Source organism: Thermobia domestica, chromosome 2 (genome assembly GCF_964235325.1).
Source record: "Thermobia domestica chromosome 2, izTheDome1.hap1.1, whole genome shotgun sequence".
Classification (NCBI taxonomy): Eukaryota; Metazoa; Arthropoda; class Insecta; order Zygentoma; family Lepismatidae; genus Thermobia; species Thermobia domestica.
In genome coordinates, this window is record NC_137455.1 from 90,761,464 (window position 1) to 90,788,630 (window position 27,167).

General features: G+C 35.9%; 1 protein-coding gene across 1 annotated transcript; it reads left to right on the top strand.

Moving 5' to 3' along the window:
- Window positions 1–696: 696 nt before the first annotated feature.
- Window positions 697–26,021, top strand: Ahcy (adenosylhomocysteinase). Its single transcript, XM_081743908.1, has 8 exons — window positions 697–870; window positions 3,984–4,174; window positions 13,196–13,348; window positions 17,225–17,413; window positions 19,886–20,101; window positions 20,554–20,751; window positions 22,214–22,408; window positions 25,426–26,021. Exons 1-8 carry the CDS (start codon window positions 843–845, stop codon window positions 25,555–25,557), a joined length of 1,302 nt encoding a protein of 433 aa, XP_081600034.1. The 5' UTR covers window positions 697–842; the 3' UTR covers window positions 25,558–26,021.
- Window positions 26,022–27,167: the final 1,146 nt, after the last annotated feature.

Consider the following 27,167-nt stretch of genomic DNA (forward strand, 5'->3'; position numbering starts at 1 on the left):
CGGTGATGATGAGAAATGAATGTTCACTTGGCGGGAGCTGGGATCGTACCAGGGACTCAATGTCCTTCCTGATTGAGGTTTTCCTCATTGACATCAGGCAGATGCCGGGATGGTACCCAACATAATGGTTCCAAGCCGCTTCCTCTCTTTCCCAATTTCCCAATGTGATAACAGAGGGATGTCTTTCCTCGTAGTATGACGAAAGCTCAGAAGTCCTGGGCCATTTGCAGCGTCGTTATGACATGTGATTAGTGCCCTACTAAAGAGTTCGAATAACATGTTTCCTGCAGTAGTCAGGTTTTTAGAAGGACTCTAATCACACTCAAAACACTCTGCACAAAGCCTCCTAATTCTAATCAAACCCTTAGAACGACGTTAATCACAATCGAAAATATCTCTAAATGATTTGATTATATTCACTTTGGTTTCACTAACGCATGTTTAAAATGTTTTTTGTTGAGAAATATGTTGATCGTATTCCGGTGCTGTGTGGAGGAAGGGGGTCAAATAGGACTTGCTTCACATATACACTATACATTTATCTCTCTTTCTTTACATTTATTCGTACATTGGAAGGTCATTACGCTTGCTTTTCGTCTACGGCGATTTTGTAAATATATTCTGAGGAGCAGGAAATATAATTGCACCATTACAATGTAGAATCTTAGAATAAAAGAAGAAGAAATTTAAATCTCTCTCGATGTGTTATCTGTAGCGAGTAGCGCCAATGCGATTTGCTGCGCTGTATATATATATGCGAAAGACATGGGGTCTTTTATCTCTTTGTAAGTGACCGGCATTCGAGTAACACGTTGGGAACAAGCATCAAGAAAGAATTCAATATGCCGCAGAAACCTTCATACAAAGTTGGTATGTATTATAATGGGTTTAGAATGTTAAGAGCGGTTGTATTATATATTACAATAGAAAACAAAGTTTACGGAGAAGTAATTGTTCTTATAAGTAACAATGTGCTTAGCTTGTCTAAAAAAGCCAACAGATAGCAAGCTCGTTGCGACATTATTACTATACTTTTAAAATAGTGCAAGGGTTAATATAACGCTGCTACTCAATTTTAAGGGGGCATGGGTTTCTAAAATCTCCGAAGGAAATATGTTACTTTGTTTTTTACAATACGATTAATTATGAGTAATAAGAAAGTATCGGGATTTTACCTTTTACTTGTATACTAAGGTAGAAATGCGAAATCCAATGAGTGATCTTTTCCGAATACTACTCCTTAAGGAAGCCCTGATGAGGTGAATTGCTATGTGGAGGTAATGTAGAAAGTGATCATAGAAATCCTGCAAAGTTGTGCCATACTCAATGCATGTATCTTCATGTAAAGTGTTTGCTAATGTTTATGCGTATGCCACCGTCGCTGACGCGCCTGCTTTCTGTTAACTCCACCGCTTGGGCTTCCTGCTACACTTGCATAGTATTCGTGCTTTTTAGTAACCCTAGCATAAGTTGAGTTATGTTTTTAAGTTTGTTCTTGTTTACGCACTGTTTGTTATGCCATGTGTCCACCCACTGTATTTCTACTAACCTCTCCTACAGTTAATCTGCGCTCATTAATGCAAGTTTTCACTTAAGAAACACTTCCTAAGGCAGTAAGAGTATATTTTCTGGTAACAGAAGGCAGTATTTCATGAATTAATAGCTCTTACTTGTTGTGCGAAGGATCTTTAGTTCCCAAGTAGTTTGCGTTGAATACAGAGTAAATGGATTCTTGTTTTTCTCTCACTTCATCATTTCTTTTATCATCAGTCATCTCTGTTTATCGTTAATCTCTTTTACCTTATAGAGCATATTAAAAGTAATGAGATAGAGCAAGTTCTTGTTTTTATAAGCTCAGGGGTATCTCGCCAGTATAGGTCTACCGTATATAGATAGATAGATTAAAATGCGTATTTTAAGGAAAAATTTATGCCAAAATTAGAGGGTTTCAGGATCCTCTCAGGTTAAGAACATGAAACATGTATAAGATCAACATTAAAAATAACTTGAAACGTGTTGCAGTACTTGGAAAAATTCTGCTTTTCTTAGGTGAGAGGGACAGAGGAGGGTTTGGCAATTTTTGTAATTTTTTTCCCCTCATTATTAATGTATTCAAATAACATTAACATTCTCTCTCATCAACTGAACTGTTTGAAATTAATTTATAAATATAACATATATAATGAAGAGACTGACATGCAACAATGTAGTGATCTCTTCATTGTAGACACCATTCTTGTCATTTATTATCCCGTTTATTGACAAGCCTAACTTGAGAAAAATTAAATTACTTATAACTACGATATAGATGATGCAGCTTCTGTAAGGTATTCAGTAACAACTTGAAAACATAATGTGGAGATGTGGAATGAATGTAAATATTATGACCAATTTGATCTTTGTTGCTTTGGTATTTCTATTCGTAAATCTACGAACTCGAGCTTTCTCATCTCGAGCCACTTAAGTGGCAGGGAACCCTTGGTTCGATCCCTTTTCGCGCCAAGGGCTTTGTGGTGGACAAATGCCGTCTGTATGGGTTCTCTCAGAGTTACCTAGTTTCTTTTCCTTTCCTTTATTATCATCACAATCTCACTTCGCCTCGGAGCATAATCATTGGATGTTGATATATATATGTCATTACAGTTTAGTACACAATAACGTTATTACACATATATAGAATCTGGGTACTCTGGAAATAGATTCCTTTATGGTTAATTTAGCTCCACGCTTTGCTCAATGTGCTTGTAAATATTAGGGTGATCAGAAGTATTTTGATTAAAAAAAAAAAAGACTATATTGACGTAAATCAACAGAAAAATGATCAACCTAAAATATCTTCATAACTTGAGAACCTATTAAAACAGATATAAAAACTTGAAATAGTAATAGCAAAATAGTTTTCACCATCATTTATGCTTAAATGATTGATGATCTGCCTTCCTGAACAGCTGAAGTTCGTCCTTTGTGACAACTTTAAACTCTTCACAGGTCATTTTCACATTGAACTCTACTTTCATAATTTGTTTCGGTGTCGACACTAACATCTGACATTAGAAGTTTTTAATGACACTGAAAAGTCTCTCACACTCCCCATTTGTTCCGGGTGAAGTGAAAATAAATTAAATGAGTAGCTCAATCACTTTCCAGTTAGATTCTTTCTACACTGTTCTCCATTTACCCAAGAGTGACTCTCTTCTTTCTCATCCACTAAAATGTTTCTCAATACATTCAGATGCTACGCATCGTATGTTCATTACTTATTTGTTTGAGTATAGCTGGTAAAATTTCTCAGAGGAAAGCTTAGTGTAAAAGATGCTTAATTTTATGTACACTCTATGTCCAAAATTATTGTCGCATGTCTATAAATATGTTGTTGTAAGAATATAATTTGATAACTAATTCTTCCGGTATTATAATGTTCGTATGTGTATAATCGGCAAAGACATGTATGTGACAACTTTCGTCAAAAGAGCAGTAAATAAGAACAATAAAAGGAAAATAAAATTTCCTTGTCCATTTAGGAACATTTTGTTTTACTCACCCTAATTTTCGTATTTATAATTCTTTTCCTATGAAATTTACCACAAATATACATTTCCCGACTATGCACGTAGTATCAATATTAAAAGTATCCTGCAAAATCATTATCAAATTATATTCATAAAAGACAGTTATAGATATACGACATTCATTTTGGACATTAGTGTACATGTACTGAAATTGATTAATGTTAACCTACAGTTTCTGTTAGGAGGATTGATTTATTGGTATCCCTAAGAGTCATTAATAATAACGTTTGAGTTTTGAATGCTTTTTGTCAATTATTTTGATGTAATACAGAAAAAGAGTGTAAAGTAACGTTTTTGACGAGAGAAAAGAGTATAGAGTATTATAATCTCCAAAAGTTATAGTTATTAAACTCTGCTTGTGAGTGGATAGTTTAAAATACTTAAAAGTTTTTTTTTTCTTTCTTTGTTTTTCAGCTGATATTAAATTGGCTGATTTCGGCAGGAAGGAGATTATGTTAGCGGAAAATGAAATGCCTGGTTTGATGTCGTTGCGTAAGAAATATGGACCGTGCAAACCACTGAAGGGAGCAAGAATTGCTGGTTGCTTACATATGACTGTCCAAACAGCTGTACTTATAGAGACGTTATTGGAATTGGGAGCCGAGGTTAGTTTCATTACTATTGTGGTTTCTTATTCAAAATCCATTAACATTTCCTTTTATGGCTTCTCATTGATAAATTCATGTTTCAAAATATGATTACGTTTAAGAAACAAAGGGGAAATTCTGTTTGGTATTCACTCGAAGACCTGAGTTCTGGTTTTTGTATTTATCATCCTTATGTAACACGGAGGTTCTAAAGGACAGGACCTACTATGAACGTGTTCTCCGAACAAGTACGGGGGCTTGAATCTGGTGATCAAGCCTCATAGGATAGGTCTTACTTATCATACTGTCTCGCCTTCAATTGGAGGACTATGCTACCAGCTCTAGCTTTGAAAACTTAAAAACATTCTAGTATTAAGGCTAATCATACTAGAATGAAAGAAATTTAATAACATACATGCATTTATTACGAACCAGATGAAACCACATGAAAATGAAATTGGTTACAAACCATATATTGAAACAGCTCTATTTTTTTTTTTTTTTTTTTTTGTTTATACCGGCACAGATCGCAAATTATACTTAATGCCACGAAATGCGATTAATAGAGCAGTCTGCTGGTGATGATCGTGGTCGAAGTTCATTGAAAATTTCGTCAATTGAATAAATATGTTGACGTTTATTAAAGTTAAAAACCACCAGTATTTGATGCAGTTTTAATCATTATAATGCTAGGAGTAGTCAGTGAACAGTATTGGAATAACCACATTTATTCCCTCCCGGGAATGTCTGGTGTTGTTTTTTGTGTAGTAAAATGGAAAAAATTGCGGTTAAAAAAGATATTGTTTCTTGTAGTATGCGTCGTTGTGTGTTTGAAATAGGAATCCAGTGAACAATAGTCAGTTACTACAATAATGTTCGTAGTTTGAAGAAGATAACGAATTTTGATATGAATTTATGGCACATTTTGCAGGGAAGGATAAGAAACAGAACAACTTTAGAAGTTCTTTATAGTGTTGTCAACGGATCAGTCACCACCGAGCGGAGCCGAGCCAACAGCTCACCCAATCGAGCCGGCTCGGGCCCCCGGCTCAGTTGGGCCGAACCTAGCCGATGGCTCATCACAACCGAACCGGCTCGAGCCGATAGCTCACCTGAGCCAAGCCGGCTCGAGCGGATGACGTGTGAACCGAGCCGAGCCGGTTGGGCGCCACATTGTCCTGATTAAAAAAAAAAAAAAAAGTTCGCTTAGAAATATTTTTTCAGTTATTGACAAATAGATGGAAGTTATAAAACTAAACAAGTCTCTAGATAATTACAAAGTATGCCTTTAGAAAATTACATAGATGTTGTTTCACGACCGTAACAATTATAGGGAATGCAATACGAAAGCCATCATTCTTTCCTCAGTTGGGTTATTTCAAAAGATTGCGATTATCACTTCTTGTTTAAGAAGAACATGCATTCTCCTAACCCAGTGTTTCCCAACCTTTTTCAACTTGCGGCACACTACATGTGTAACTTGAATGCTCGCGGCACATTCATATATATAGATATTATTATTATTTGTATATATGAAATACCGTGATATTTTTTTCTGTAATTAGCCCTACTGGTCTTCCCATAGAGAAGAAAGCTCGATGACTGGTTTTCCTCTGTGGTAAATCATTATGCTTATTGTTCATTTTAATTTAAAAATAGTAAACAATTGCGGTGAAATATAGGACTCGGGTTTTTTAAAAATCCACTTTCTCTTTCGAAAACTGTATCCAACCTTTCACTAAAAAGGAAAATCACTAAATAGCGAACGAATAAACAAATCTCTTGTACTTTTAAAACACAAATGTAGGTAATTTTTACGCATGTTTGCTTTGTCAAAAGAATTGAATGATATTTTATAATTTCAAGTTACGACAGGGGTGTAGCCAAGGGGGGGCCCATCGGGGCCGGCCCCCCCCCCCAAATGGTTTCCTGGCCCCCCCAAATGACCAGCTTTTAAAACATCATAGTAAAATTATCTCGCTTCATTCTTTTAAAAGTAACAAATTTTATTGACAATTAATAATTTATGGTAAAATAGTAAGGAGAAATATTGTTTTTTTATACCGATCGAAAAATAGTATAGTATCTCTTCCTTATACCGATCGAAAAATAGGATACTTTTTTGTGACAGCAGATTACACAATTTACTGCGATTTATATGCTTTAACAAGTGGTTTAAAAGACATAGAGGATGGAAAATTTGCTGAGAAACAATGCTTTTATTCAATTTGGATTTCATTCGCTCTGTCTTTTATTTCTACTTAGTGTAATAAAATATTTTTTTTTTTTTAAGTCACGAATAATCAATATTTTTGTCAGGAAACCGTAAAGAAATTAAGTGAAATTTAAAAGAAAATCAATCTTGTGTAGATAGGTTCTGTATACAAGGTCTTAAATTTAAAGGTAACCAAGAAAAGTTTTGTTGCTTTTTTCACCCACCACCTTCGAACATTGATATGTCACCTAACCTGGAAGATCAAAAATAATCCCCATCAGCATCGACGACCTTCTGAAAACGTTCTGGAAGGCCATGGAATCCATCGCGGTAGAACTTGGTGGGCCGTGAAACGAAGAAAGTATCAGGTGCATTTTGGACTTTTACTAGGGATTTGAACTGGCGTCCTCTAAGGTGATTGTTCAAAGAATGGAACGGGTGATAATCGGACGGTGCAATACCCGGGGAATATAGTGGTTGCAATATTGTTTCCGATCCAAGGCGAAAAATGGTGTCCTGAGTCATCTTAACCACGTGGGACTTAGCGTTGTCCCGTAAACGAGGACCCATTTTCAATTCAGAAGCAATGGCTCCAGAGTTTTGAGTTTTTGTTGAGCACAGCTCAACTGCTGACAGTACACAGTTGCATTGATACTCTGACCAGCTGGTAGCAGTTCCCGATGCACGATGCACCAAACACACAGAAGGACCTTATTCTGGTACAGTGCTGGTTTCGGCTGTTTTGAAATCGGTTCATGGGATGCTAACCAATGATGACGGCGCTGTGGAGCTTCGTATAGGACACACTTTTTATCACATGTCAACCTTCTGTTCAGAAATGGCTCCAAAACAGTAAATAAACACAGGCAACTGCCGCGTTTCCTTCTGGCCCGGAGTCAAAATATGTGAGACCCATTGACCCAACTTGTAGTGCTTAACAAGTTGATGGATGTGCTACCGAATGGTTTCTCCACACACTGAATTGTAGTCCCAGTTCCTCTTTGTACATGTGTTGGTCTTCCGACACGTGATTTTTTCGGGTGTTTCGTCATCGTCCTTAAACTTGTTAAACCATCGCTGCAATGTCCGCGTCGTCACGACACCCTCACCAAAGGCCTGGAATATCTTCTGTTCCGCTACAGCCGCGTTTGACCTCCATTTGAACTCGTTCAGCATACATGCTCTTATGACGCTCTGTGGATGTCCCATGTTCCCTCTGTCTTTACGCAAGTTCACGGTGTATCTGAATTGCCACAACCGGGTAGTACGTTAGATATACCCACACCAACAACTGATGTTCGCCTTATCTCCACTCGCATTCAACTCACGGTGTGAGGTTCAATTGAACACAGACCTCCACGAAAAGGGACAGAACTTTCTTGGTTACCTTCATAGTTATGCACAAAAGTATAGCGTTTGGTCCCGGGCAGTAGTTCTTGATTAAGCATAATAAAAACTATCTTGAATATAATTTATGGTGAATAATAATAATAATAAAGATAATAATAATAATTTTCCTTTCTTTCAGGCCTCAAAAACACTAGCAGCAACAATTTTTTTTGGCTTTGTACATTGTAGCTGGCCCCCCCTCAAAAACGACGGGCCCCCCCTACACAAACCTGCTGGCTACACCCCTGAGTTACGAAATAAACTGCAACAACAATGAAGCAATAATGGTCATGACAATGATAACCAATACTTTTCTCAACATTAAAAATGTACAGAAAAGTAACACAGTGTGAAACTTTTGTAAATTCATAGTAGAGGTTCATAGTAATGTGAAATTCAAATATACATTTTTCCCTAGGTCTTGCAATTTGATTCCTATAGAATTAACAATTTTGTTTCGATTTCGTCGCGGCACACCAGCGACCTATTCGCGGCACACCAGTCTGCCGCGGCACACTGGTTGGGAAACGCTGTCCTAACCCCCCGTCTATTCGCATAACTTAAACAGACAACATAGTTTAAAAAATGATGAATTTAAGGCAAAACCGGTGTATTTTTCGTCTATTTATAAAGGTATTAGTAACATCCAGGAGTTCTTATTGTAACTCCTATAAAGAAAGATTGAACTCTTTACTGGCCGTGATTAGATCATATTCAATAGACAAATAGTGTTGTCAACGGCTCGAGCGCCTCGGCTCACAGCTCAGTCACCACCGAGCCGAGCCGGTTGACATCACTAGTTTTTTTACTATTACCTTTCCTTGTATCATTCTTTCTTCTTAAGTAACCTGGAAATTTATAATAGTAACTGCGTATTCGATTTTGTAGTTGACTATTAGGTATAAACTAAGGTATTATTAGGTATTATTATATCACTTTGAAACTAGGTATAAACTAAGAATAGTTTTTGTTCGTAATTATAATCTTCAGTTTATTATGTATTGTTTTATTTTCAGATGTACTGTCTTAATGTGCTAAGATAAATCGTTAATATTGTGTGAAATGACTTCGTGCACTGTATTATGTGTAATGCAATATAAGTAAATCGAACGTTGCTAAAAGTCGATGCCCATAAAAATTCATGTGATGTATTATTGATACTTGTTGTTGGTGTGTCGATGACGTTTTCAAAAGTGATTGAGAACTAAACATTGTACGTAAAAGGTTAAATTTCGATAATCCGAAACATCGGAACGCAAATGTGACTGTTCAGAAAGCATAATGATTCCTTAAGAAGCTTTTTGAACTTCATGATATATCAGGACAAGAAATTATCAAACGTAACCTGAAACCAACCTCTTGTTTTGCATATGAACATGCTTCTTCAAGTCAAGAAAATACTACAGCAGACAATTAGAAAGCATTATTCTTAGAACACTTCTACTGTGTTTGGGTTTAGCAACCAAATTGGGGTACTTACCAGCTCATCCCATAAGTAATGTCGTTTCCTCCATGACCATGCCTGACGAGCAAATGGTGAAGGAAAAAATACGTGCCATAGCTCTGCCATATATGACACTTCATTGTGCAGAAATGTGTAGAAGAATGGAATTGTGGCTTGTTTGATCATGTCAGTGTCCAAAGACCACATACGGCATGTCATGCTGTATGAACTTCCTCAGGGACGTTCAACCAGCAGAGCGGCACACATCATCAGTGCTGTGGATGTGCGGAAGTGCCAGAGGTGGTTTCAGAATTTTTAGTCTTGGGGCACCAGCCTCACTCCCAATAAGCCGCGAGAAAGAAGACCTGTACAGCTTTACAACGATCCCTGTGGTGAAGTCAGATCCAATAGAAACTGTTATAGAACTGGTCAGCGAACTCCATATTATCGAAAAAAAATCTCCAACCCTATTTAGGTTGGGGGAAAAAAATCTCCAACCCGGTATTATCGATTCGACTGTTCACCGCCATCTGTAGGACCTTCGGTTCTTGTCGAAACATAGTAAATAGGTATCCCATGTGTTAACGCCTCATCAGATGTAGCGGCGAGTTTACATCTGTAGTTCCCTGCTCACCTGTCATAGGCGTGAACCATATTTGAACATAATGGTGATAGGAGATGAAACGTGGGTCCTCAACCATAACATTACATGCAAACGTCAATAGGTACCTAAAGGGGGACCGGAGGAACTGTGCCAAAACAGGACTTCACTTCCTGCAAAGTGATATTGGGTGTTTGGAGGAATATTCGCGGGATGATCTATTTTGAGCTCTTTCCACGTAACCACATAATCAATGACGATGTATACTGTCAAGAGCTTGAACGCCTACGGACTGCATTCGTGAAACGTCCTGCTCTGTCCCATTGCAAGGGTGTACTCATCCACGATGATAACGCGCACTGAGACACAAGAAGGATCTGTGTTAAGATTGAGGAATGTGGCTGGGAGAACATCTACCCGGCGTTTTCACCAGATCTTGCACCAACAGATAGTCTTGTTCGCAGCCTGTAAAACAATCTTTTTAGGAAAAGATGATTGTGTGCGACAAACGGTGATCCATTTCTTTGCCTCCAAAACCAGTTTTTTAAATTTTAAGCGGGGAATTCAACAGCTGGTTGATAAGTAGCAGAGTATTGTGGAATCCGATGGAAACGATTTTCCTGACGAACGGTAGTGTTCCAGATAAATTGTTCTTTTTCTCACGGTGCAATAGGGTTGACACTAGAAATGATTACAACATAAGACGTTGTAGAGAAAAACGGTCAGCAAACAATAAGTTTTAACCCCGAATTCTCTATATGTAAAGATACATGAAAAGCATAGTAAGAATCTGCGGCTGAGCCACATTGTGCTGTAATGGTGCATTAACTATCATACTACCTAGTCTTTCCCCAGATCATATCTTTCAATTTACATACCTGTGGAAAAGGCCCCGCACAATCCTTATGGAAATTGGATTTCGGTGGAATTGCGTGAAACCGTGATATGTTGTAGATATTGTGTTTCTCAGAGAAAGTCTCAATGGGCACAATCACCAATCACTTACCGTTTGGCCACTACAGGTCCAGATTTTTGAAAACAGCCGGGTATAACGATATTTTGGATTTCGGTGAAAATGAATGAAACTGTGATATGTTGTACTTGTTATGATCCCGCGAGAAAGTGTTAATTTGTGGCTACCGAGCAACGATAGATCAGTTGGTAGAGGATTTGTTCTCATTTGACAGGTTCGGCCTAGGCCGGGCATCCTGTCAGGTATTTTCCAGGGCTCTTCTTTGTTCCGGAAGATGAACATCGGGAAGTTATCTATGCTTACATGGTGTTTGATGCTACTCTCTCCATCCCTTTTCCGGGTTGTAGAATAAGATGATAAGATAACCTTTTCAGGGTTTCATACAAGTCCACCAAAATCCCAGAATATATTGTGCTGTTTTAAAAAGTATGGCCTTGTAGTGACCAAATGGTCAGTGATTGGTCGTTGTGCCCATTGAGATTTTCTCAGAATCACAATATCTACGCCATATCACAGTTTCAAGCAATTCCACCGAAATCGAGAATACTGTTACCTTCTACTGTTCTCAAAAATGTGGTCCTGTAGTGGCCAGACGATCAGAGATGGGTGGTTGTGTCTATTGAGACTTTTGCTCAGGATCACAATATTAACAACATATTACGGTTTCAATCAATTCCACCGAAATCCAATTTCCATAAGGATTTTGCAGAGTCCTTTGTAGCCAGTCTGAGAAAGACTGACTAATATGTGGTTCATGCAATGGGAATATAAGGCGGAGACGAGAGTTCGATCCTCTCTCGCCCAGGCGAATAATTTCAATTTAAGTTGAAAATTTGAGGGTATGTGAAGGATTCCTTGGTGCCATAAAACAACCATATTTCAGATTCGAAAAATAAGATGCTACAGCTTGCAATAAAGTTGAGATACCAGTCGTTGTTCGTATGGCAAGACTAGTAGTTTCTGCTACACATGTTACTGCATCATTGTAATCAGTCGTAAATTGTATACGAAATACACTCCATGAATGCCTGGAAGTTATTACACAGAGAAATAAGGATTTATTTGCTTTCCAGTTCAACGCTTTGCACTTTGAAAGTAGGTCTTTTCATTGTACTCTGTCAGCGTAGCAATTCTTTCCTGGATTGTAGGTTTAACTTCGGAATAATTCTAAAAACTATCATGAAATTTGTAGAAAAGCCTTTTTTGCTAAGAGGGTGATTTTTTCTAATCTTGGGTTTTCGTAACTCATTTAGTGAACGTGCAGAAACTCTGTTCTAGAGTGCGTAAGTTTTATTTTGTTTACGGCTCAAATGATTTCCATGAAATTTAGTGGAGCTTCTTCATGACTATATGGTTATCTGGTTATTGTACGGGGTGAGAGATCCTGGTTCGATTTCTGGTGGGAGCACTTGTGATTTGGATCCCAGGTTAAGGTGTAGGTTACGTTTCATATAGTCTCAGTTTGAAAGGGACGCTAAACTCCTCTCCAACCAACTGTATCTATTCGCCTACTGTGATAAACTTCATATTAAGAAAGGAAGAGGAGGGAAATGAATAAAAATAGAATTCTCCCTTTAACATGAAGGGGAAGATACATTTTAAATCAGCTAACAGGAATTCACACTGTTTGTATATCAAGGTTCCCATTGACCAGGAAAACTTGGAAAATTCAAGGAATTCAGCTTACGCGTTAAAATACTGGAAAAGTCAGGAGATTTACAGGTATTCTTCCAGGTAAATTTTTATGGATTTTTTACTTTCCAGGACCCATTGTTTGAAACCATTATTTTGCTATAGCAGGCATTTCGTATACAGTAAGAAGTACCTAGAAGAGATTCTGATTTTTTTATTTTTTATTTATTATTATTATTATTATTATTATTATTATTATTATTTAAAGCTTCAGAGCAGAGCAATATCCACTGACAATGTCCATAAAATTATTTACTTTCAGTTTTTGGAAGGCATACTTACTTAGAGATAGATAAGACATTGTGTAAAAAGAGATGAAATCTTTAAGTTTTATGTCCTACGTTTATGCCGGCTACGATAAAGGAGACGGTGATGATGAGAAATGAATGAAATGGTGGAATGAAGCAAGTGAGAGAACCTGGAGAAAACCCACGCACATAATGTTTTTGCACCACAATGTTCACTTGCTACGAGCTGGGGTTGAACCAAGGATTCCATTCACCAGAGGTGAACGCGGAGACATTGTATATAATCAAGGAAAAGTCAGGGAATTCCTGCTTGCCAAATAAGTGGGAACCCTGTGTATGTACATATACGTACTAATGGACTCACTTCAGAGTTTGCTCCTTAATTATTTCCAAGTTTTCTTTGTTTTACCCATGGTTTTCCTTTTTTCTTTCTTTTTATTGTATTCTAAATCATCTTGTATGTGTTCATCTTTTTAGGTACAGTGGTCCAGTTGTAATATATTCAGTACTCAGGATCATGCTGCCGCAGCAATTGCAGCACGAGGCGTGCCAGTTTATGCATGGAAGGGAGAAACTGACGAGGAGTACATCTGGTGTATTGAGCAGACTTTAGTTTTTAAGGATGACAAGGTAATTTCTTAAGGTTCATTTTTGATAACGCTAATTAATTATTCACTGAACTGGTTGCTGTTGACAGTAGTTCAAGAAGTAGTTATATTGAGAGGAAAAATGAACTGTATTCCATATATTGTTAGTTTACTCGTGCGAAGTTAGTGATCTTATTTATCAGTAGTTTATATCCGTCTTATGTCAAGATGTCCAAAGTAAATGTAAGTATGGCAATGATTTCTCAAGTTCATGGAATACGCGTTAATGTAGTTTTAAAAAGTTGTGCAATTATGAAATAATCTGGTAGAGTGCATTTGTGTCATCGATAAACAAGGAAGTGTAAGATAATTTTATGACGTAGCACTTTATCAGGATTTCGTTACTTCTAACAAAAAGTAGTAAGCGTCACTACATGAAGAGGAGTGTGATAGTGAGGAAATCGTAGCAAGTTCACAAACAGCGTGTAACTTGAGATAAATATCAGTTGCCAAGCACACATGACACATACATATGTTAAAAGGTTTTGAAATAACTGATTTTTTTGCACTAAGAGTTATTTCGAGAAACAAGTTGAAGGATAACTTTAATAATTCTTGTTTTGAAAGTGTTTTGCGATTTTGCTTTCGGTTAAGAGCATAATGACGGCGTATAATGTAAATTACAATGCTATCACTAATCTAGCTTGTCAAATCGAGAGCTGTAATTAAAAATTAAAAAATAAGTGGCAGAATAAGGAGTACTATGTTGATTTTAGTAGTTACGATGCATATCAGTGGTGCTGACTTCAGCTTCATCTTGGTGTGATATAAAAAATGTTGGGATGATACTTTAACCATCCCAGGGTTGCTTATTCAAAGAGCGCATATCGTATGAGCAAATTAAATTTTTGTTTTAATGTTCTCATAAATTAGCATATAATGTACTATTCGATTGCGTTTAGCGTATCAGGCGCTGTTTGGATTCCCGTAAGGGTAAAATAGGTAATTGCTGAGCTACTTGGGCCGCGGTGGCTCAGTGGTAGAGCGTTCACCTCTCGTGCATGGGATCCTCGGTCCGATCCCAGCTCGCGCAAAGTGAACTTTGTGGTAAAAAAATACCACCCAGCACATCGCATAGATTTTCTCGGGGTTCTCCCATTTCCTTCATTTCTAATCATCGCAGTTTCCTTTAGCTTAGCTGGCATAATCATGAGACGTAAAACTTTGATTTCTTTCATTGTGCTGAGCTAATTATTGTATTGATTATGTGTTGTGGTTTGGAATCGAGTACTTGATCGTACGTCCAAGAGGCAAGCAGTTGAAGTTAGCGATATGACAAACACATGTTCAAGAAAGCCCGGAAACGCGAATAAATAAAACATACTTATTAGTTTTGGAATTTAGTTCATTCAATCGGAACAAAGCATTAAAATTTTCGACCCTGTTATTTGAAATGTATTTGTTCTATCTAGATCGAAGAAAATGCAGAAACTGTATAGTGTAAAACAGCACAAGTAGAGCTTTCGTTGTCTTGGTAAGCAAGAATGCGATTATATTTTGGAGTAGAATTAAAAGGATTATGAGATGTTATATATTGCCTTATCAAGAAGTACTAAGCAAATGATTGCTTTTTTTTGTTTGTTTGTTTTTTTTTTTTGTTTTTTCTCCCTCTTAACACTACCAGTTTTTTTTCTTTATGGTGTAAAAGATGGCTTATGGTTCTTTTTTTTTCTTTTTTTTTGTGACGTATCATTAAATTTTTTTAACAGCCTATTGTGTGTGTGTGCTTATCTTTATTTCTTTCGTTCTTACGTCACAGATGAGAGTGAAGTTCAACATTGATAACATTGTTGACGCGTTATCAGCAGTAGAAAGAAAAGGACATAAATAAAAGAATTACACAAAACATCTTTCGTTGTGTCACATCATGTTTATGGTAATTGAAAGTTGAGAGGTCAACTGAAGACTTATTATTTTTGTTCATGAGAGCGAAGAAACAGAAGAAAAGCAGAGTCATTGAATTAGCATTGAACTAAATATTGTACTTGTTGTGTAACCGGGAAACCTCATATTCAGTTATTGGTGTTAGTAGTTATTTCTTTTGTTTCAGTTGATTTATAGTACGCGGCAGCCGAATTGACGTTTGACCTCTCACGTCGACAAACTCGGTTGTAGCGACTTCGCCAGTGCAGTGAAGTGAAAGCTTATAAAAACGTACATTTCTGACCTGAAACTGACTGAGAGTTGTAAAAAGAATTTTTCTGAGAATATTGATGAAATAACTGTAATTCTGCGATTTTTAAAGTCTATTTTGTAATAAAGGTGAAACTAGTAAACATCGCTTTAAAAAAAAATTCTAAATTTACGTTTAATCCTTTATTTCTTTCTGTAATTTTTTTGCCGATTTAAACGTTTCTCATAGCGAACTAAGTCTTTTTGGATATCCTCCTTGCCGTTTGTGATAGCCAGGTTCGTCACTGCAGAATTCTTTCTGCTCAGGAAGGTCTTTAGATAGCGGAAGAGGTGGTAGTCGCTAGGCTTAAGATCTGGACTGTATAGTGGATGATCGAATTCCTTCTAGTCGTGATTCATCATAGACCTTTTCCTGCCCTTACTGTCCGTGCCGTCACAATCTGTTGTGTATATATAAAGTTAGAATCTCCCTTTCTGTTATATATCTATATCTATCTATCTATCTATCTATATTTGTGAAACTGTAAATGCAGTCGATCCGAAGTCAATAAGGATCAATATTAGTGGGAGGAGGAAACATGACGTGGTTAAGGTTGTCGTCCACTATAGTGGTGGCCGCCGTGTTTTAAAATGGCATATAATTAATGTGTTTTTGTCTCTACTTACAAGGAAATTATGAATAAAATCGCCAGACATTAAAAACTACTGTTAATTTGTTTTATCATTATATAGAAACAAATGAAATCAATTTAACTGGGAAGACTCACCAATATACCAAGTTGTCAGCTACATTAAGAGACTTGCTAAAAGCACAACGCAACTATGACTCCTCAATTGAAATCTGAGTCCACATCTATTGGCAAAAGTTCATCTATATACCTGGAAACCCATTTGTACATTTTCCCTACCATTTATTGTCTTTCGCCGTAAATAGTTCATTATGTCCTTTTAGGGAAGGGTGAAAAAATCCACTTCACTACATCACCTAGAAAGTTCTACAGCTGTAATGTAGGTATCTGTCACGGTTGTTTACAAAAACCTCCAAATTCAGCAGACCTTAGAGTTCCAACAAGCATAGTTTTGATACATTTTCGTCAAATTTTGTGTCCTTGGTAAAAGAGAATGCTGTCAGCATAGCAACTTAGCATCCCTGGATCTTTATTGTAATAATTAATGTTTATTTTTTTGTAGTACTTGGGAACATGGTAAAAACACTTATATTACTCAAAACTTATTTTTAAATCATTTGCTTAAAAATTAACGCTAGGCAGTGTGTTATGAAATACCCATGCGTCAGGTGTAAGTAATTTTTCTTATTGCTTATAACAGCTACTAAAACCATTAAAAATAAATGCTTATCTTGTGTAGGTGCTATGCTAAGTAACACATATTTCACTGAATTGAGATTATAGACCTCAAAATTGTCTCACGCCACCTTTTAATTTGTTTTAATAGAGGAAAATGCATGTAAGTTATTTTAAATAATTGAAGGCTATCAAGAATAGATTATAATGCATCTATATAAACTATTAGAATTCACAACTATATTGTATGATACACAATTCACTTGAATTTTATTTTTCTGCCTTGTTTTGAACTAATGTTAAATCTGAAAGTACCAGAAAGGCAGACCTCCAGAACCACAGTTTGAGAAACTGTTGTTGTAAATGCATTTAGGATGTCGTAATGATCTTTATGAAATTTTTTCTTAATTATTTTTTTTTAGCCGCTTAATATGATTCTTGATGATGGAGGTGATTTGACAAATTTAGTTCACACTAAATATCCTCAATATTTGGAAGGAATCCGAGGTATTTCAGAAGAAACAACGACTGGCGTTCACAATTTATATAAAATGATGAAGAACGGATTACTCAAGGTTCCAGCGTTCAATGTTAACGATTCTGTAACTAAGGTGAGTTCATAATTTCAATAATTCTAAAATTATGTACAGAATAGCCGAGAAGTCACCTAATGGAATATGTAGATGTAAAAGTAAGCTAAGAAAATGTAAGGTATTTGACGAGAAGGGGACGTTAAAACTGGCAACACGATGTAAATTAAGAGGTTCTGTAGGGTGATTTGAATCCTACGTTAAGTTGTAGGTCCACGTTTCATATAGTCTCGCTGCTGAAAAGTACATTAAACTCAGAGTTATAAAAAAGCTATGTAAATTAAAATCGGTGACATCCTGTGAGTGATATATTATGAGAATGCATGTTATTTCTCCAGCGATTTCTCGATGAATCCTGTTATAGATACGTTTCTCAAATTATTTATGCTTTGAAATAACCATTTCAAAATTAGTTTTGTTTGTAATCCTGCATCACGTAATTAAATGGATTAAATTTAAAGACTTCAGAAGTTAAAAATAATAATCATTGCAAGAAAACTTTACATAGATTTTATTAAGATTGTATTTATTTGAGTAGATTTGTAAAAAAAAAAAAAAAAAAAAAAAAAAAAAATGAAGTAAATAAATAAATAAATAAAAAATTATTTATTTGATAGAAAATTATGAATGAACATCCATTTCTGTATTACGTGCATACTTAATTTTAAATATCACAGATCGTTCAGTTTTTATTAAAAAGAAGGTTGCACTTATTTTAAAATGCTCTAGTAAAATATGTTTATATAGTAAAATTAATAATTATTGTTGTTAATGTTTATTTCATATATCCTTCTGAGAGCAAAATCGTATTTTGTTTTAGTACGAGAATACTACTTTTTATATTGAACTTGGAAAGGTTTTGAGCACATACGAAGAGTAGACTGCTATTTGATATGACCTTTCTTTAGATGTATACTAAGAACTTCTGAAAAATTATTCTTTGAAAAGCATGAATCTGCATACTACTTATTTGTTACAAATATACCGTTGTACGATATGGAGTCAGGTGTATACAAAGTTCTTTCAGCTTTGTGAAACGTGTCTTTTTGAAACTGTTATCACCTTTTGTATCGCATTTGTATTTAAAATTGGACACTTTAGTTTACTTTCATGTTTAATTTTTCATAGATAACATTGTCAAACGACCACTTATGTAAAAATTGCCTAAGGTGGATTCCTGGCCCCGTAGAAAGTATTCAGTTTATACAAATAATTTTGCGTACGACTGAACAGTACAGGAATATAACTGCACGGTTCTATGGCAAGTTAAGCAGATGGCCTACTTAACAGATTTCAGTTATTCTTATAATAAAGAACACATCAAATGAACTTGTATCTCTTTAGAGCCAGGTCGGCGTAAGTGAATGGTTAGCTCAAGTCTTGTAGTCAATCATCATGATAATTTTTAATAGTATTTTTCTTTTAAATATCACTAACCAACTGTATCTTTACACGCTAAAGGGAGGAAATTCTGTAGGATATGGGCCGGCACCAAACTCAAATGGTGACTTAACACGTACCAATTGGGTCCGGGATAAGTTGCGGGAGTATCTCGACGTGTGCGTGGTACCTCTACACGACAAGGTGGTTGCCAGTTGAACGATAGAGGTAGGCAGGGCCGGGATTGAACAAGCCCCCTCAGGCATCGCCTGGGGCCCCGGATTTGGCTTGGACTCTGCCGGGCTGTGGTCATACCGTGGGATTCGGTAGCTTGTGGGAGCCAATCCCAGGAATCTGGGTAACGGTGAACACGAGCGGGAGGTGAGCTTGCCTTATATAACGCTCGGGCGCCAAGCCTGCAGAGCATGGTAGGACTGACTCGCTAGCAGTCTGCCTCAACCAGTAGGTTAACTGGTAGGCACTCAGGACTTGGTCCGGCCACGCAGTGGGCGTATCCCACTCCCTCAGGGAATGGAGGTTACATCGCTTAGGCGAGTCAGAATTAGCATTCTGACGGTGCACCACGTGCACGAGTATACAATAGCGTATAGAGGAACTACGAGCGAGGTGCGATACATTTGAGCGGTACCCGTCCATCAAATAGACCGAACGGTCGCGGGCATGCTCCCCATGCATGCAATTAAGCGTGGCAATAGTAGGCCACTAGCGAACCTATGTATCTTTACATATACATAACATCTTGACCTAATACCATGCGTTACAGCAGTCTGAAATTTGATTAATTTATCGTCCAGTCTTATCTTCTAGTATGATAGTTTTAAAGGTAAAGCAGTTTCGTCTAGTTTTTTAGTACTTGTATTCAATATCTGATAGTGATGGTTAGATTGACTCTGTTAACACCAAGTGGTAGTATGGAGTATTCTCTCTTTGGTATAGTGACAAGTTTCAGAAGCTTAATTCTGAATATATATATATATATATATATATATATATATATATATATATATATATAATATAATATAATATTTATGTGTGTGAAATGGTATATTTTATCCAAGATTATGTAAAATAGTATATGTTGCTTCATTTCAGAGCAAATTTGATAATTTGTATGGTTGCCGTGAATCATTGATTGATGGAATCAAACGTGCTACTGATATTATGTTGGCGGGAAAAGTGTGTGTTGTCGCCGGCTATGGAGATGTTGGAAAGGGCTGTGCTCAGTCACTTCGAGCTTTCGGTGCGAGGGTAATCATCACAGAAATAGATCCCATCAACGCTCTTCAAGCATCAATGGAAGGCTATGAGGTAGGTCCAAATTTCCTGATTGAAGTGTGTATTTAAGATGGTGCAAATTAGGAATTTTATGGTTTACTTCCGAGTGGAACGTTGGTGACATACATGTAAATTTGGAGTAGTTTATAATATTCGAATACTGATAGGAATAATTTCAAGCTTTATGTATATATTTTTTTCATATTTGGGCAATATATAAATTTATATTAAATATCGCACACTATGAAAAATTTCGAGTTTTTGCGTACAAAATTATTCTTTTATGCATTTCGCCTCTTCTAGCCTATAAAGCATAACCTTGGACATTAAATACGGTTTTATTAATTTCCGATAAAGGTAATTAGAAAGAAGAAATGTAAGAACTGGTCAAATTAATCAGATTTGTTATTAGCAAACTATTCAATATTTAGCACTGCATTGATTGTGTTTAAAGATTTCTTGCTAAGAAAAGAAAACTGTTCCAGGTAACTACAATGGAGGAAGCATCGAAGGAAGGTCAAATCTACGTAACAACAACAGGATGTAAGGATATAATTCGGGGAGAACATTTCATGAATATGAGAAACGATTCCATTGTATGCAACATAGGGCATTTTGATTGTGAAATCCAAGTTTCATGGTTGGAGAAGAATGCTGTGGAGAAAGTTAATATCAAACCTCAGGTAATTAGTTTGCTTTCAAGTTGCTTATCGATTCTGGAGATGTAAATTGTCATTTATTATTGCAAAGCATTCTTCAAGTTCTAAGTTAATGTTTCAGCGTACGAAGGTAAGTCGAAAAGTTTTTCCCCGTGATGGCTATGGACAGAGGTGTTTTATGCAAGACCAATGATATGCTGCGAATGTTAAGAACAAAGGTTACTTCTTTATAAAAATCAAGGACGTTCATGCATTTGTCACATCGCTTTACAAGGCTTTGAAAAAATGCTTGTCATGTATTGGAAAGAACTTCATGACTGTATTCACTTCATCATTGGTTCCAAAGTTCCTTTCGCTGACAGCTTTCTATAATACCGGAAAAAGGTTGTTGGGTGCGAGATCGGGACTGTACGGTGGATGGACAGCGCATTCCAACCGAAGGAAGCAAGATAGTTTTGCGTTGCCGCCGCTGAGTGTGATCTGGCATTGTTATTTAAAAAGAGAACTCTAGATGTCGAAAGGGCAAGCCGTTTCTTGTGATTAGCACGCTTTAGTCTTCTCACTGCCTGAAAACACCGTTGGCCACTGATTGTTCCAACCTCCATACTTACGGGCACAGAATGGGCCACTCATTAGACTTCCTGCTAGCACTAGTCTTTATCTGCGACAGCAAATAACGTGTGATGTATGGATGATTTGCATTAAACTGATGCCTTGTTTGTCTCATTGCTTTACACTTCTCGGAGGAAAGATAAAAAGGAGGGGAAAATATTTTCCGACTTTCTTTCGTAAAAGCAGTAGCTATATCGTGACTTGATCCATAAATCAAGTTGTAAAACATGCAAACATAACAGTAATTTCTTTAGATTTAGATTTTTTTTTATTTTTGATTTTTTAGATTGTAAAACCTAATAAAATAAAAGAAATCTGTTATTAGGTTTCTTTGGTAGCTAGTTTTTTTCTTAAAGAAAAGTTTTTGTTGACTGTGTGCACAAGTAGGAAGTTTTAGGAAATCAACAAATAAATTATTAATCCAAAATAACGTAAGGCTAAACCACCCTACTCTCAGTGATAATTCAGTGCTAGAATATCCGATCTGGAAGTAACAGACTAAAGTTATGTTCTGGCAGTCTAACGATAATTTTTTTTCACACATGAATTCTTGCAAGTTGTTTTGCTTTAAAGTAGTGATAGGATTTTAAAAACATTGCAGAATCTCTTCAAATTGATTATTTCATATTTTTGACTTAATGTGAATTTTTTCATAATACAATAAACTTTCCATGGTACGTACAATACTAAATACTGTATCGAATGTTAGGAATTAGGCCTTATTTCTCAGTTAAGTCGGAAAGTTACTTTTTGTTGACAATGAATCAATTAGCTCTGATATTTACTGTATTTCCATTTAATATTAACTTACGATGACCGATTTTGAAGTGTACATTTATTTAGTTCGTCTTACACATTAACTTCTTATTTTTAGGTAGATAGATACAAGCTTTCCAATGGCAACCATATAATTCTTCTTGCCGAAGGTCGACTTGTAAATTTAGGCTGTGCCATGGGACATCCATCATTTGTGATGAGTAATTCATTTACCAATCAGGTATTGGCTCAGATTGAATTGTGGACAAAACCAGGCCAGTACGAAGTAGGTGTTCACATGCTTCCCAAGAAGGTAAGTCACCGAATATTTTAAAAAACATTTATTTTTTTATTTCCTTTATCACTGAAGCCATAATTATTCACGACACCGGTCATTCTACCTAGGTATGAAGATTTGGCTTTCACATTTCCACATTTAATCTATGATGGAAATTGATTGAAGATCGCACGTGAAACTATACGGCTGATGATAGGGTACATTTTTGTCCGTTTTTCCTGTTTTCCGGTGTGAGTTTGAGAACGATTAAATAGATTTACATACAAAGGTATTAATAGTTTTGTAGTCTGCACTACAAATGTAAGAAATATCAACAAATGATTATTCACTTCTAAATATAAGGCCAAAAATCAATAAATATTTTAAGAACATATGTGTGTTTTATATAGTTCCGCTTGGGAAAGCTATAGTCCGAATAAATTGTCAGTTTAAATTGGTGTTGTGAAAGTTAGCTTTTAAAATAGAAAATGATCTAAATTTGTTGAGAGTAATCAACATTTGTAGTAACTAAATATAAGTGAATGATAATTCAGGTGTTAATGATTACCTATTAAACCTTGAATCGTAACACAGTTATGTGTACTTACTAAACCTTGAGATATTATTACTGGTTCAATCACGTTCAAAACTGCCGTTTGAGTCTAAATAAAATAACCTGAATCAAATAAGTTACAAGATTAGAAGATTTGGAAGAATAATTTCTGTTATTAGGTCACTTACAGACTGTAGTAGACAATTAAAAAATATGATGATTGTAACTATTTTTCTCATAGAGTACTTTAAAAAAAATCTTGTATTGTTGCGATTAATATTTTAACACGTTGCATTTAGTATAAAACTACCAGAAAAAAAATATATGAATATTTTTAGACATGCTCTCGCCTTCGGTGTGAGTGGTCCCGGGTTCGATTCTCGGCGGGGCACTCAGTCGAAAAAGTGTAAAAAAAACTTTTTCAGGCTAGCCATCCTGAATGAAGTTTTCCTGGGTTTTCCTCATTCACACCAGGCAAATGCCGGGATGGTACCTAACGTATAAGTCCGAGGCTGCTTCCTTTCCTTCCCAATCCTTCCTTCCTTCCCTTTCCCCGGATTGTGTGCTCGTCGAGGAACGTCATCCCTCATACGTGACGGGCTAAATGACCATAGATGTCGAAAGCTCAGAGATCTAAATGCTAAATGTTATTTTTTTTCCCTTCTAGCAGACAAAATATTTCTTTGTGTATTTAGTTTCGAACTATTTTTCGTATTATATATATATATATATATATATATATATATATATATATATATATATGAATGAAATATGAAGCTTCATTATTTGGAATAAGCGAGCTTCTTTGTTGGTGTGTTTTAGGAATGGCTTCGGTTGCAGTTTTAATAAAAAATAACATCCTATAGACCACCACATTAGATCTTTTCACTCCAAGTCCTTCAACTAAATCATGTTATCCTGTAGTTAATAATCAATCATTTTCTTTAAAATTACGATCCAAATTCCGAAACGTTTTCGAGAAACTTCGCCCAAAGAAAATCACCTTCAAACTAAATTATCCCTTTTTAGATTTTTCCGTAAGAAATTACTTTGTCATACGCCAGGGTTATTATTGAACTATTTTCGTATAAAATAGCACAATATATATATGTGTGTGTGAAATTCGTATTTCACAAAACTGAAAAAACTGACCCTCAAGAGTGAACTAACCCTTATGAATATTCCCATAAAAGTGATTTATGCATCATTATACGAATAATAATGAAATATTTAAGAAATAGGAACAGAAATCGCCTGTGTCTTTTTTTGAGAAAGTAAAAAATGACATGAAATCTTTGAGTTTTACGTTCCACGGTTATGCCGGTTAGGCTAAAGGAGACGGTGATGATGAGTAATGAATGAAATGGTGGAATGAAGAAAGTGGGAGGAAACGGGAGAACCCCGAGAAAACCCACGCACACGGTGTTTGTCCACCACAAAGTTCACTTGGCTTTTGAGAAAGTAGTCTAGAAAACTCATCCTTAAGAATAAACTGCTCCTCATACATTCTTTGAGGACAAATCAGTTATGCCATATTGACAGGTTAATAATGAAATATTTATTTATAAAATTTGAAGAAAATTGCATGAATAGTTTTTGAGAAAATCGTCCAAAAAATATCCAAGAATAAACTACCCGTTGTACATTTCTTTCAAGACAAATTGATATGCTATATTGTCAGGTACTTAATGAAATATAAATAGAATCGCTTTTGAGAAAATCGTCCGGAAAAACACCTCCAAGAATGTGCTACTACTCGATTTTGCCCAGTGAAATGACATAGGCCTATCGTAGTGTGGAGTTGTTATTGAAAAATTGATTTCAGAAGCACAAACAAAAATTGTTAGAACCGTTTTCGAGAATTGCAATTCTTTATTTTCACCCTTCAGTAAACTGTTCTTATTTTTAATTGTAGAAAGAAAAGTCGAAAAACCTCTTTAAAGAATCAAATAAAAACCTTAAGTTTAAAATCTAGTCTTAGTAGCTTGAATGGTATGGCCACTAGGCAAGTGTAAGGATGAGCAAATATCGAAGATAACTTTTTCGGTAGCTTTGGGCCATGAAACTTGTAAATACGTTGAAATCTCGAAATCGATTTTTTTTTTCACTATCACCATACTTTCTTCTCTTCTTTCGTCGCTTGAAAGTAAAAAGAACAATATTAATTTCGACGTACAATAGTAGAGTTAAAAAAAAAAAAAAAAAAACTAGTAATCTGGTAACTAAATAGCGATGCTCTGGTAGTATTATCACCTCTAATGTTTTGAGCATAGTATCTTTGTACCACCTGTGAAGATGTTCTTCCTTCCAACACTTATTTTTTTAACCTAACTTAATTCCCAAAACACACTGAAGAATCTCGTTTAATACGAAGATTGAGTGAAGAAACGTAGTTACGAAAATTCATAAGCAAACAGGTATAAAGTTGTAAATTGTTTATGCGTTCATTACCTAATATTGAAACGTTTCATAAATAAAAATAAAATGCCTTTCCTTACAGTTGGACGAAGAGGTTGCTGCACTTCACTTGGAGCATTTGGGAGTGAAGTTAACTAAATTGACACAGGATCAAGCCACTTACATTGGTGTTCCTCAGGATGGACCTTATAAACCCGACCACTATCGCTACTGAATGTAATGAAGGACCAACACAAAGGAAAGAATTCATCTCCCCCACCGGATATATTGACATGGCTTACTGAATATGATCGGTAGCCGCAATTGGATTGACGGAAATTAAACATACGAATCAGAATTTTGACAAATACATTGAATTCATATGTTCATTCATATGAAGGAAACTACGAAACAAGAGAAGCTATGAATCTTTTCTGTCAGGAAAGAAAAACTGGATATTATATATTCAAGTGTTTGTTCGCATTTGTAATATTTGCAAAGTTATTTTCAATCAGACTGTAAAAGCATATTTCCTAGTCAGATGTTCGTGACTATCAATTGAGACTACTTACCTTTGTCCTGAATGTTTTTCACATGTCACTTTTTTCAAGTCTTCTGGTAAGAAAAGTGATATGGTATATAAATTATGTGAAGAGCGAGCACCAGCTCTATTTTTATCAATAAAATTATTTCAAGCAACTTTATTTACTTATTATAACCTACACGCTGAAATTTTAACTTACTTAGAATTCTAGAAAACAACCAGCACAGTACATCTGTATAGTTAAAGAATATTGTTTATTTTTACAACAGTTAAGGCTAATAACCATCACTCGCGCCTAACTAGTGAAATTATTTTTTTTTTTTCCTTCCTTGTGGGATGAAAATATAGGACATAGCTTTAAAGAACCATTTTCTGAGTATTCTGCCCGAAGGTAAGTTCTAACCTCTTTGCCTAACATAATTGGCTACTGTAGAGCAAGAATAGAATGGCTAGTTTTCCTCCCGTGATTCAGAATAATTAATTAGTAACTACTCATAGTTTCACGGCAGAACGGTTGCTGAAATGAATCAACTTACGAAAGATGCAAAAATATTTATTACAGACTGTACTTACATTATCATACACGTACTCTTACCCAAGCAACGGGATTTTTGGACAATAGCTTGAAGTCTTATCACTTGATCTGCTTTTCTCCCAGTTTTTCGTGCTTTTGAAACTGCGCTTAGCAGCTCTTTGTCCATATTCCTTAAGCAGCCACAAAACTTTTGTTGACGTTTTGGGTTAAATTTACCTAGAAATCTTTTGTTGGCTGGTTTTTCATCTATTTGGGCATAATCAGATTCGATGTACGGTGAGTTTGCAAGGAGGTTTTTTGTTGTAGTGGGAACTTTCTTTGTCAAAATATTTAGTTGTCATCCGTGTCTCACTTGCAAGAACATCTGCTCTTCTGTTTTGAAAGAATTCATTAAAGTTGACATCAGCATTAACTATGTTATTGTATCAGATATATTGATATGGAAGTCCTTTCAGAACTGAAACAGAAACGTATTTTACCTCGAAAGGAGTCGTATTTGATGTATATAAATGTTTACGATTGCACTTGTTTTCAGTAAGATAAGCTTAGTCATCCAGGACGACAGTTTTGCCGTGAAAACGTCAATTTAATGAATGGCACTATTTTTGAACCTACTGTTGATGTTCCTTGGTGTACTTTGGAGCGTTTTATCTTTGTACGCATGTTGAATTGGTTTTAGTTTTCAAAGCTTTGTGTGCAGTTGTTGCACAACTACTAGCAGTACCACTTCATGAACATAAAAAATGGTTTTGCTTAGTTCCCTCAA

Bases quoted from the DNA above. Each gene is read 5' to 3' on its own strand.
- Ahcy (XM_081743908.1), top strand. From the start codon at position 843: ATGCCGCAGAAACCTTCATACAAAGTTG. The intron at 871-3,983 runs GTATGTATTATA...TTTGTTTTTCAG, and splicing joins GAAACCTTCATACAAAGTTG to CTGATATTAAATTGGCTGAT. The intron at 20,752-22,213 runs GTAATTAGTTTG...TCTTATTTTTAG, and splicing joins AAGTTAATATCAAACCTCAG to GTAGATAGATACAAGCTTTC.